Genomic DNA, 13,597 nt, shown 5'->3' on the forward strand with positions numbered 1-13,597 from the left:
TGTGTTTGTGGGGAGGATGGTGATCTCCACGTCTTACTCTTCAGCCATCTTGAAGGTCCCTCCCTTCTCTTTAACTTTTAATCTGCTAGTGTTGGAGGGTCTCCTGCAGAGGGGGGGATGGCTGTCCAGAAATTTTTTTTAACACATGAGCCCTTCAAATATTTTGTGAGGCTTTATGCCCACCCCACCCCCTTCTGCCATAGACCTTTTCCGGATTCAATAGCTCTTATGCATGTGCCAGCTCATCCTATGACACAGCACCTCTGTTTTAGCCACACACTCCACCTTGCCTATGTCCCTTGTGTGGACACAACGCTGCAGCACAAAGCGCACCAGGGCAATCCCAATTTCTCCCTTATTTTAGAAACTATACTTCTGTTGATGTAGCCTACACACTCATGAATCCCTCTAGCAGCCTCATTCTGCATTTACTTCCCTATGCCTAAACTGCTACTAAACTCCAAATTCTATTTCTGTGTTTTTCCAACTAGAAACCAAACGCTGATGCAGAATATAATTTTTGTTGTTATTACATTTTATCCTATTAGATTCAATCCATCACTTTAACTTGTCAAGATCTTTCTGTGTCCTGATTCTGCCATCCACTATGTTTTCTATCCCACCTGTTGAATAGATTTCTGTCATTTGGAAACTAGATCTTTGTCATCTGAAAACTTAGTAAGATTGCCTACTATGTCTTCATTCAAGACCTTGATAAAACTGTGGAAGAGATCAGGGCATGTCACCAAAACCCTATCTAGGTTGTCACTGACCCTTTAATTGCCCCCTCTAGTATTACTTTTTAACAAGTTTCAAATTGTACTTATCTGTCCATGAGGATTTCATAAGGCACCTTGTTAATTGCAGAAATACCAGGTCTACAACATCTAAAAGTCTCAGAATCCTATCCCTACTAACAACAAAAAAGGAAATGACTGTTCAAAACACAGCTGTCAGTATTGATCTTCTAAATGTTTATAGAGATGGATATTAACTAGACTTATTGTAGTGATTATTTTGCAATACATACAGACTCATTATGTTGTACACCTGAAACTAATATTATATGTTAATTATATCTCAATGAAAGTTGCTCTACTAATTCACTGTCAAGTGATAGATAGTATTTTTATTCAGTCCACTTTTTAAAAAATCAGAATACATGCAAAGAGTGTTTTCCTGGGTAAGGACCTAAGCTTTACACCCACATCTTCTGTGAACTGGGAAATGACTGGGCAGGTTTGAGGGCTGATGGGACTGGCCAGCTAGATGCCTATTTCCATGAAGCCTTTCCAGGAGCCTTATTAGAAGGTCAATGATGTAGTATAATAAGACTAATATCCTGCTCCAGAATTATGACCATAAGTCTTTGTGAAACTAAAGCCTCCCCTTGTTCAACCAAGTAGTATTCAAGATGGAAATGAAATATACCCCAAGGACAGAAAGAATCAAGATGCATGAATTTTGTCTGTGGGTAATGGCTGGATAAGAGGAATAATTTTCTATTACAGCAACATATACGTTGCTTGAATTCCCTTTTAGTTCCGGAGTCCAAGGGGAGAAATCATAGACTTCAGGTAACCATGGGTTTGAGTCCTGGCTCTGCTATTTAATAGCTATGCCATAGGATCTGTTTTCAGAGGACCAGCGCTAATCCCCAGTGAAAAAGACATTTTTGTAAATTCTTAGAATTTTTTAAAATAACATGCCCTTGAGTCTAGAATTGTCTACAAGTACCCAGGGCACCTATTCTAGTTCCTTTTGACCTCTTACCTTTTTATTCCATAGATTTATTTGGGATTATAGAGTCAAAGTTAAATCTCTGGGTATTTCCTTGAGTTCTATTCCATTTTAGATTATTTTCTGAACTTTATGAATCTGTTTTCCCAAAGTCCTTGGCACATATATGACCATACCCAGCTTTTCCTTTGCTGCTATTCACTGCTTCTAAGTTTCCAAAGTAGTTTTCACTCACTGAAAGTGGCTCTTACAGCTCAAACCGGGATTCTTAGTTTTCTTGCTCTTGAGACCAGTGACCCTAAAGTGGTCGGTATGTATGAGAGCTTTGGTTTGGGGATCTTGGAGAAATAGGAGTTTTCTGTGAAGAGATAGCATGAAAAAAACAAAAGATAACAGAGGAATAATCAGCCTCCATGAAAAACCACACCAAACAGGATTGCACCCAATGGACTACACAGCTCTTTGTGAAAGAAAGTCCAGCAAAGACTGTGAAAGCTCTGAATGGAAACACTCAGGAGTCCAAGTGATAAACAGCAGCACCGAGTGGGGGGAAGGATACTTCTTTCACTTTATTATGGTTCACTGATGCCCTCTGAGGGCTTGGGGTAGCCAAGGGAGGACATCTGTGCCTGGCAGAGTTATCCCCTGGCAAAATTAGCCCTGCAGCTAAAAGGATCCTGGAGAAGAAGCAGAAGCAGAAGGATATGAGCAGATAATTTCCTCTTGGGTTCATGGTTTTCCTGGGAAGTACTTATCTCTGTAATATACAGTGATACTCTGCCTCTTGTTCTAGCAGACTGGATTCTTTGAATTAGGGTTTAATCTCATCTTGGATTCAAATCATGGGTCCCTTTTTCTCACTTGGTAATGCCCATGAGGTCATATCTACCCTACTATTCTATAAAAACACTTTATGACCCATGTTCTAAGCACTGGAATGTAGACATACCAATGTCTTAAGCATTGTGTCCCATTGTTGTACCAATGTTTCATCTATGAAATAGTATGCACCTTCATCATTAGTCAAAATTATATTTTCTATAGTAATTATATGATGAGTGTTTGTACTTTTTTTGTAGTCAGTTTTAATTCTCTTTGAAAAGTCTAGCTAGTCATTGGGAAGACAATTTCTTTGTCCAAAATTGATGATATACATTTTTTTCATCGTTCCTAAGTCTTAAGTTATTGTCCCAAAATTTATACCTCATTCTTTTATACCATCTATAGAGCTAGTTAATTATCTTTTATTTTGTCTTTTCTAACAAAATTCCAAACTTTAGTGGTATTAGGCAAACATTGGCTGTATGTGGTGTCCATTATCACTCAGCTTCACGCCTACCCTTCTATATCCTTCTCTTTACCACAGTAGTGGGAAGACTGCAAAATACATTTTGCAGAATTCCTCACGAGCTGGCATCCAATGGGATGCAGGATATGAAAGGCTGGGGGAAAGGAGAAGGAGAATGGTTTCTGCTTGCATCTGTAACAGTGGCAGCATCAGCAGTAGTAGCAGCCAGGCAATAACAGTGGTGATAGCAATATTTAAAGTTTTGGAAAGAACACAGAAGCAAGAATAGCAGGTGTGTACCAGGTCCTGGGGTGCTACTCAGGCAGCAATGTCCCAACAGAAGCAGCCTCAATGGCACAGTGTTCACGGACTCTGGGTGAAATCATTTTCGCTTTTGTCCCCCAGCTCTCGGTGTGGTAGTAGTTTAGTGCAATTGCCAATCTTTGGATAAGCTAACCTTTCTTGTTTTGCTCCTGTACAGCCCATTCCAAAACTTTTATATTCCTTATGTTCAATTCCCTCTCTGTCAAACACCTAGATTTGTTTCTATTTTCCTGACTGAGCTGTTATGAATCAGCATGTGTGTGTAACAGTCAGCAGATGTGGTTTGCTCTAGAAGGCATTTCATCATATCCTGGAAAAACATTCAAGGGAGACTCAACTGACAATGCCAACTCTGCAGACAACTGTTCTTTATCTCTCAGTAGAGAATCACCAACCTGTGAGATCCAGATCTGAGAGGTTTTGTGGTATTCACTGGCATTTACAGACACTTACTTGTGCCATTTTTATTCCCCAGAAGGTCTGCATTTAAATTATTGGGAAAAAATGCAAACTTTTTTTTGTGTTGAATCCTTTCTTTTTTAAGCTATACAGTTCATCACTTTTATCTCCCTATATTTTTCTTCCCCTTAGTCTCCTAAGAATTTTCAATTTGTGGTTTTCTTTTGGTACTTCTTCTTCCATTTTCCCTAGGAACTCTTCATTTTTACAGATAATGTAGCATTCAGAGAGCGGATTCTCAAGAAAGAAAGAAGTCTGTAATAATAACACTAGCCCAGAGGAAGGGATAAGATTGCTCTCATGAGTCAGGTTAAAATGAGGCTTATGCTGATGACATCAGTGTGAGCAAGAATCTTGTGCCATAAGTTCATTATCATGCGGCCTCTATTCAAGACCAAATATGGAGAATATCATACTCCTCCAAAAATTAAGAAAGGAACAATAGCTTAATATATGGGACAACTCCATAGATTACCACAGTCAAATGTATGCCTGTACCTCTATATTTAGGAATTATTCCTTCATCATTCTGAGCAACAGGGATGGCGGTTACTGTCTCCAAATCTGAGAAGAACACATGTAATGGCCTGTTGCCCTGATGGATTTCTTGACCTTTAATATTCAGCCTCTCTGTCTCCATGCACGGCGAGCCTGCGGCGGCAGAGGCCAGAGTGTCTGTCTCCATGCACTTTTCTCCCCCATGTCTGCATATAACGCAGATATGGTAGATTTAAAAGTTGACACTTGATTAGATACAAAGTTTGGAAGAAAAACGATTAAACTGTGCAGTTGCATGCTGTCCAGAAGCAGGGAAAGGCATGCAGCCAAACTTCCCCAGCTCTTTGCTTCATCACATGACATTGTTTGGATATCAGCTTATCAACAAACTGAATTTTACCGCCACCACTGCGTGAAGAAAGGGACCTTGCAAGAAAACTACATTGAATATGAATACCAGCCTTTAAAAAAGGGGAGATTACAATACAGGCTAAGTTTCTTTTAAACAAATCTGTCTTTTTGTTTCAGATATAAGTTTTTTTGGTAGATATTTCCTCCCTGAATTCTGCAAGCATTTTAATCAAACTTTATCAAGTACAGACCACTTGAATAGGTAAGATGGATTTCCTCAGCAACAGTCCAAGAAAATCACACATGAATTGCCGCCCCAAGAAAGATCATCAGTCATTTCTTTACGCTGTCTGAGGAGAGAAGAAATCTTCCCAGCTTTGAAGAATATTTATGTTCTGCTCTACAGATCTGGAAAATGGGAAGAGGGATACTGAGATGATCTGATTACAGGATAGAGTGTAGGCTTCTATCACGGACAATATTAAAAGAGTATATCTTGGTTGGTATGGTTTCTGGAGTGCACGTTGAAGGAAAGCAGTATTTATAGTTTAATTTAAAGTTTATATTGTGGAAACAAGACACACAAAGATGTTGACTGATGTTTTCCTATAAATTTCTCTTCTGGAAGATCTGAGCAATTAGCTCTGTGAACTCAGAACCAGAGTTTTCTCATGCATTAAAATCCTTCTTAAGCGCATTCAATAGGGTAGAGGAGAGAAGAGGAACTGGCCTAATGAGAGCATTCTGTATTCAAATCTCAGTTAATAATATTATATATAGAATGGATAAACAACAAGGTCCTACTGTATAGCACAGGGAACTATATTTAATACCCTGGGATAAACCATAATGGAAAAGAATAGGAAAAAGAATGTATATATATGTATAACTGAATCACTTTGCTGCACTTCAAAAATTAACACAACATTGTAACTCAACTATACTTCAATAAAATAAATTTTTAAAAACCTCTCAGGTAATCAAACAACCCGATGAGGTAGGCATTGTTGACAAGGGCAAGGGAGTGAGCAGAGGAGAAAATGTTAGGGGTTTCCACTCTGCCTTAGCAACCCTATTCCAACATGTCCATTCTTCCTTGATTGTTAATTTTTAAATTATGCTATACACCTCAGATTCTAAACCCTAAATTATATGGAAAGGAAACGAGACTTATAGCAGATGTGGCTCCTTCATTCTGTATCTTTGTCAGGTTAGAAGCATGGCTAGATTTAATAGCTTCTTTTATAGTACAAGGCTGGAAAATTGCAAATCTGAATGTGCAAGAAATGGAGAGTGATGTAAAGATATACTATACTGTCAAGATAAAGCATATTTTCAAAGGATATTTAATGTTCTGGGAAGGTGCATAACACATAGAGAATGATCTCCCTGTTCTAAAATCACACACAATCTACATGGGGAAAAATTATAAAATGGAATCAATCAAATGCCAACAATAGCTATGCACTGTTAAATTATGGATGATCTTTTTTTTTTTTTTTGCGGTATGAGGGCCTCTCACTGTTGTGGCCTCTCCCGTTGTGGAGCACAGGCTCCGGACGCGCAGGCTCAGCGGCCATGGCTCACGGGCCCAGCCGCTCCGCGGCATGTGGGATCTTCCCGGACCAGGGCACGAACCCGTGTCCCCTGCATCGGCAGGCGGACTCTCAACCACTGCGCCACCAGGGAAGCCCTGGATGATCTTATCTCCTCTTCAATTTTTAAATTTTTCCAAATTTTCAAAAATGACATATATTACTTTTAGAATCGGATGAAGCAATAATTATTCTTTAAAATTATCAAGAAATAACTGTTATGACCTGGTGTGGTTCTACAACCCACCTGTTCCAAAGGCAGAGTGAAGCAGAAAGACAAAGGGCTCTGAATTATTCCTTTGATAAGTAAAGGGTGAGAATTGGGAAAAGTGGAGAACTAAGAAGTCTGGTGAGGTCTAATTCCATGGAAACATTTGAGAAAATGTCTTATCCCTTGAAATAAATAATATTTATCTATTTGTTTATTTATTTACTTACTTGCCTGCTTACTTACTTAGGTACATCCCCAAAATTGGTTGAACAAAATGAAATTTTATGTTATGCTTTGTTGTTCCTTGGAGGTACAGGATGAAGATGGGAGGAAAACAGAAAAGACAACAAAAGCTATGGAATGTTCCACAGATTCCTTGCATTCGAGTCCCTCACTCTGTCTCTGATACTTCACTGCTGAAGGTACAAGCATATTATTCACAGATGGAGGGACCTTTTCTGTCTCTTCTTCAAGGGTTGAGGACTTCTTGGCTCTTTGTTTACCCGCATTAGGGAAAACACTGGGCCCAAAAGAGGCCCTCGGTGCATGTCGACCAGGTGTGTGAGAGAATGAATGAGCACTTGGATGATCTAATTCTACACCCATCCCACGTCAGGAGCTCTTCCTTCTCCTCAAGGAAGGCTAAGCAACAGCGTAAGAATATTAAAAATGTTATCTGTTACTACTCATTTAGGAAGTTGAGAGTTCTACTAAGGAAGAGAACTAGGCATTTCTTTTCCCTTGTAAAATAAAACCATAAATTTTAAAGCTTTATCTTACATAATGGAAACTCCCATTGCACTTTGGAGCTTTGCTCTTGAAATGGCTTGTAATTTTCCTGTTATATTGTTCTCAATCATTTGAAAAGTCTTCCTTAGGGATCTATTCTCTTCTTCAAATATATTATCTTTTTTTTTTTTTTTGTGGTACACGGGCCTGTCACTGCTGTGGCCTCTCCCGTTGCGGAGCATAGGCTCCGGACACACAGGCTCAGCGGCCATGGCTTACGGGCCCAGCCGCTCCACGGCATGTGGGATCTTCAGACCGGGGCACGAACCTGTGTCCCCTGCATTGGCAGGCGGACTCTCAACCACTGCGCCACCAGGGAAGCCCAAATATATTATCTTTTAAAACATCTAATTCAGAAACTGTAAAGCTGAAATGATGTCTCAAAGTGTGAAGTACTTGGCTCAGCTACTTTCCCTCTGAACATATTTTTCATATCAAGTTTAAGGTCTCTAGACACCAAAAAAATCTGACTCACAGATGTCAACTTCACACAAAATTTCTGGCAGATAAAATTCACTTAGCTTATATATATTTATCTTAAGTTTAGTTTGTATTACATGGTTATGAACTAGTTTTGAAATTCTGTCATTGTTTTGAATTTTTTAGCCTAAGGGGAACTTATTTTATCTTGATTTTTCTAAAATGTTGATGCCACTACCTCTGTTTCCCCATCTCAATACAGTGAGCACTTATGGTATATCAGGTATATAAAAGTAATTGTAGTCCAGCCCTTCTTGTTCCTCCCTAGCACTACATGGTAGCTTCCCAAATCGTCTCCCTACCAGTGGTCTGTCTTCCCTTGAGGCCATTGTCCACAGCAGGGCCAGAGCGATCTTTGTAAAATGCAGATCTGGTCAGCTTAAAGAATGGCACTTGGGGCTGAGCAATTCTTGGTTGCAGGACACTGGGAGGCTGTCTCATGCTCCGTAGTCTATTCAGCAGCCTCCCTGGCCTCTCCCCAGCTGAATGCCAGTGGCATCCATCCTCCCTCCCACCATTTGTGACAACCAGAAATTTCTCCAGACATTGCCAAACGTCCCTTCAGGGTCAAAATCACTCGTGTTGATAACCACTGCTTTAAATAAAGACCAATGTTCCTCATATAAAAGGAAATCTTTAAACCCTTAGTATAGCAGAAAAGGCTTCCATGATCTTCCCCTGCCTTACTTACTCTAGAGGCTTTTCCAGCTCAGAATCTATATGCTGATTAAAGTAAAAAAAATGCCGAAAGTCTAGTTCCCAATATATTCAGATATTTTGTGTCCCATAAGAAAATCAGTACCACTTTCTCCCTCTAATCAGCCTTTCTTTTCCTTCTGGTCCAGTGGTCCCCAAATTTTACTGTGCGTGTATCAAAAGCACCTGGAGGGCACCAGAGGGCTGGGCCCCACCCCCAAGAATTTCTGATTCTGTAGGTCTGGGGTGAAACCTGAGAATCTGCATTTCTAAAAGATTTCTAGGTGATGCTGATGCCCTTTGAGAACCAGTATTCTAGTCCCTTTAGGGAATCCGTCCTTACCTGGAAGACTCAGATGTGTTGGTCATCTCTTTCAGGAAGCTTCCTTGACTGCTAACACAGAGCTTGTTTTCCTTCTCTGTTTTCATAGCACCTTTTCACTAATGACCTTGCACCCTTATCACATTACCCATCTACTTATCTACCTAGCTCTCTCCCCCCGCTCACTGAGAACTCTCAGTGGAAAGTTCTCTTTTACCCTCCAGAGCCTGGCACACTTCAGGCCCTGTGTAGATTCTCATAGCCTACCTTCCTCAACAAGGATTATAACAGATCAGTACAGTTATCAGATATTGAAAATCCTTGGATCTCCCTCAGCCCAATACTTTGACCTACTTACCTAGAATCTTTTTTTAATTCATTTTCACCACTACACATGTCCGTGGAAGACTGTTTAAGTAAACTAAGGGAGGTGAGAGAGACAGAGAGAGAGAAGCATCTTATTTCTGTGGAAGTCAGCTTTGAATACATCCCACTCTAATCCTATCAAATTCCACCGACTCATCAAAATCCACTGCTCTCCTCTGACAGGACCTAACCCAAGGGCAGCAGCGCTATTTTACAGCAGCATGAGGATTCACAATCCCAGGGCCCAGTGGGTGGCCCTGCAGACCTGCTATGTTCACGGCCTTCAGCAACAGCAGCTGCTTGGCGAGTTTAACTACCTGACTTGAACCAGGCATCTCAGGAAGGGACTCGTATGTTGCAGCTGGCAGTCAAGTTTCCAGGTAAATAGTTCAAGTAGAATGACCTCTGTCAGCCTGATATTTCATCAGCATGGTTGGCAGGTCAATTTAAAAATGATTATCTCTGACAATAAAAAGCAAGGTTTTATGGGGAAATTAAGAGGACTTAAAGAAACTGGAGTATGGTTTGTTGTAAAATGTCAACAACTCTCTGAGATTTGCAAGAACTTGATCTAGTAGAACTGGCAATGGGCTTAGGCAGATGGCCCGGGCTCAAACCACAGCCCAGCCCATTGCTGGTTATGCAGATTCAAAGGCTTGTTTGACTCACAGCAATAATATTTATATTTATTGAGTATTTACCATGTTTCCAACATTGTGCTACGAGCCCTACATAGAATATTTCATTTTCTCCCCCACTTTACTGTTGTGGGAAACTGCAGCTCAGACAGGTTATGTGACTTGAAGAAGATCATACAGATAGTAAATGTCAGTTAGGACCATCACCCCCAAAGACCATGCACCTTCACCCCATACTCTACCATCTCTCTTCTTCCACCAACCTCATGGGATTTTATGAACCACAAACGAAAGAATGGTTGTGAAAAACTTTCACAGACCATAAGCAACAACCTACAGAAAGGTGTAGTTATTATTAAATCTCTTTTCTTCCAGGAGATGTTTTCAGTCTCCGGTTCCCCCTTATTACACTCTTCTAACTCCAACAGGTCCTTTCTTCTGTAAACACTCACTTGGCATTAGCACATCAACCTTATTAGTATTGTTCCTGTATTTGCACAAAAGGAAAACATGGTTTTTGCAAATGATTTAATATCAAGAACAATAACAACAATAGCTACCTTTTATTAGGGCTTCCTACGTGCCAGGCATAGTTCAAAGTGCTCTACATGTATTGTCTTATTTAAAACTCAAACACCTCTACATGGTGCCTTTATAACTCACATTTTACAGAAATGGAAATTGAGACATGAGTAAGTTAAATAACTTGACCAGGGTTGTGCAACTAGTAAGTGGCAGAGCCAGGGTTTAGCCTGGTCCCCATGCTTGAGCTGAAGGGTTTCACAGGCATCATCTGGTAGCTTTGTTTGTAGAGTAAAATTGCATAGAGGCCAATGAAACCGTAAACAGAGATATGCAACATTTAGAGCACGTAAAACCCACCTGTCTATGTTATTAAAATACAGACTTCCAGGCCTAACTCTCTGTTTCTGACTCAGAAGTTCTTTGGAATAGAGTCAGAAATCTGCATTTTTTAAAAAGCATTATTAATGTGGCCTCAGCCAAATGATTCTGTTGTGCGTGGTCTGCAGACTACACTTTAAAAACAGAGAGAGATTGAATATATCTGTTTCTATTTGAAGAAAGTTTTGATATTGAAGATAAGCAATTCATGTGAAGATTCCACATGGCTCAAGTCCCTCTCCAAATAATTTGTTGTGTTAATCAATGACTATTTATTAACTTATTAAATGAGAAATGCAATAGAAGAAAAATATACTTCATATCCTGAAAAAGTATACAATCTGAGAGTGCTAAACATAATTGTTTCTACCCTACAAAGTACAAGGAATTTTGTGCAGATGTGGGTATTTGCAGAATTGTTTGTTTTGTAAAACTGTTGACTTTGAGGTTTATCTCATTTCTTCCCTCCAGGCTATATTACTCAACAGGAGGCCTTGGCTTGTGCTGCCTTACTTAGAGATTCAACCAAAAGAGCCTCAGCCAAGGCAGGTTGTCATAGAACCATCTCCCAGGGAGCCTCAGGCAGGACAAGAACATGGCCCTCAGCACTACCTGTGTTTGTGGTTCCACTCAGGGCCCAAAGCACAGGGCTCCGATCCCTCAGGACCAAGGCTTTGCACAAGCTCTGAACAGGTGGTTCACCCATATACCCCTGGCATCTAGTGAGTATTTAGTGCATATTTGTTGAATAGGAATGAATAAAAGAATAACATCTAATACAAACACCATACCTAGAAATAATCTCTCCAATTCACATACATTTTACTAGCAAGAACAAGTTGAGTGGCTTAAGAGCAATGGGAGCTAAGAGTCAGCAAGCCTCTCATTCTATATAGAATCTGTAGAGTAAAATGACTTTTGAAGCTTTCAAAGTAAAAGCTTCCTTTGAATTAGAACATCCCAGAGAAATCCCAAGAACAGTGGAAGGGGACAAGTGACCAGAGGATTCAGGTCCTCTGTCACTGGGTGAACATATTTTGCAAGCCCCCTACTGTGCATATTGAAAATACACAAACCAACACAGACGGGACACTGGGCACACAGGGCTTCTGGACCATAACATCTCAGCAGCTACTGGACTGTACCTTCCCATGGCCTCCTTGCTCTCAACTTCCCCATCAAACAACAGCATTAAACTTGGCCCCAAATCTTCCGGTTCTTGCCTAACTCAGTCACTTTGTGTCCTCTTGAAACTTGGACTTACCAACCTGCTACAGCTCGGTTCATTCTACACAGCTGTAATTGACCTTGACACAGGTAAGAGGATTCATGCACACATCTTCCCCCTGGCAGCTGAAGATACATTCTCAGCAGAAGAAGAAATAGCCCCAAAGAACAGATCTCAAGTCCAACCTTTCTATGGCCTTAATGGTTTTAAGACTACACAAATATGCAAAAACCGAAATTAAACAGTGAGTCAGATCATCATACAAATTATGTTAGTTACATCACTAGTGATTTTTTTGTGTTAAAAATAAGTAACCAGAGCTCACAGAAAGTCAAAATTTAAAAATGTCTTTCTTCATCTAATTTCTAAATGTTCAACCTCTTCTCTCATTCAAATCATACAATGACTTTGTCGAGACTTTAAAAAGGAGTTGGTTGAGATGGAATATTAACTTGCTTGACAAGGAATATGCTAACACTGGTCTGAAAGGAAGATGCTGCAATATTACGAGAAGAAAAAAAACCTCATTGATGATTATTATCATCTTCTCTCTGCAACTATTAACATAGAAGATGTAAAAGTTCTTATGAGATTCTGAAAACTCCCAGTACTGGCTGTGATATCTGATCTACTTTTCTTTGGGAGGGACAAGGGTGCATGGTTGGCAGGAAGACTTGGGTAAGCCAATGCTGATGTTGCTGGGTTCATTCACTTAATCATAAAGAAGCTTCTTGACCTCTGTAAATCCAGGCCCCAATTCATGTACTCTAAGCAGCCCTATGGCTCTAAGTTAAGAATTGTTAGGTAGGCTTAAAAGAAGAAAAAAATCAAATGAAACTGGGGTGGGCGATAGCATAGCCCTCTTAAGGAATAGAGGTTTGTGGTCGACCTAACTTGGCCTGTATTAACCTCCCCATTGCTCCCACAATGGAGCTTTTATCCTTTTGAACTTCTTGCATCACTTTTATCTTGGACGTTCTTCTTGATGGGCACAGATATTTGCTGTGTAAACCTTAGCTACTGATGCAGAATATCAAGGAGGCCACTTATAATTCTGAGCTGCATCCCTACAACAAAAATTTCAGAAGTACCTTGTTTCCGATAGAGGATTTTGAAAGCTAATTGTCAGGTGAATATTACAAGGCACAAAAGAACAAATAAATCTAAGTTGGTGCAGAAGGTCTCACTTGCTGGATCTCCCTTCTGAGAAGATAATGGCCTACCTCTTGAGCCCCACACCCAAAGCTTATGAGGAATATGATTGGTTGTGGTGCTGGAAGAAAGGTGCTCACCTGGGAGCATGCTAAGAAAGATGGTCGAAGGGAAACAAAGGACAAACTGTGACTCTTAGGAAACTCTACTACCTTGACCTGTTGGAGACTCTATTGCTTGCCTTCACAATGTCAGTGGACACCATCAGTATTTAAAGTCCTTGAGATCACTGACTATTTTCAGTGTAATTACTAGTACCTAGAACAGCACCTGGTCTGTGGTAGGTAATCAATAATACTTGTTGAATAATTATAAAATGTTGAAAGATTTTGCAAATCAGACTGGCCTGTGAATTTGTGCTATTATTCTAGGGTCCCAGGATGCTGCAACTACTAGTGAGGAGTACAAGCAGTTTGTTAAGTGCACAGGAGCAGCTCATCCAGGTGCCAGCAATAGGGGTGGATTGTCTGCAAGGGATTTTAAAACAATAATAAAGC

General features: G+C 40.1%; 1 protein-coding gene across 1 annotated transcript; it reads left to right on the plus strand.

Moving 5' to 3' along the window:
• The first annotated feature begins 6,783 nt into the window (after nucleotides 1–6,783).
• FAM216B (family with sequence similarity 216 member B) lies at nucleotides 6,784–11,349 on the plus strand. Its single transcript, XM_029209877.1, is given in 4 exon segments — nucleotides 6,784–6,888; nucleotides 9,303–9,327; nucleotides 9,330–9,422; nucleotides 11,132–11,349. Coding segments are annotated over 4 exon segments (441 nt in total).
• Nucleotides 11,350–13,597: the final 2,248 nt, after the last annotated feature.

This window comes from Monodon monoceros, unplaced genomic scaffold (genome assembly GCF_005190385.1).
Source record: "Monodon monoceros isolate NGI ecotype Baffin Bay Population unplaced genomic scaffold, NGI_Narwhal_1 Super_Scaffold_8, whole genome shotgun sequence".
Lineage (NCBI taxonomy): Eukaryota > Metazoa > Chordata > Mammalia > Artiodactyla > Monodontidae > Monodon > Monodon monoceros.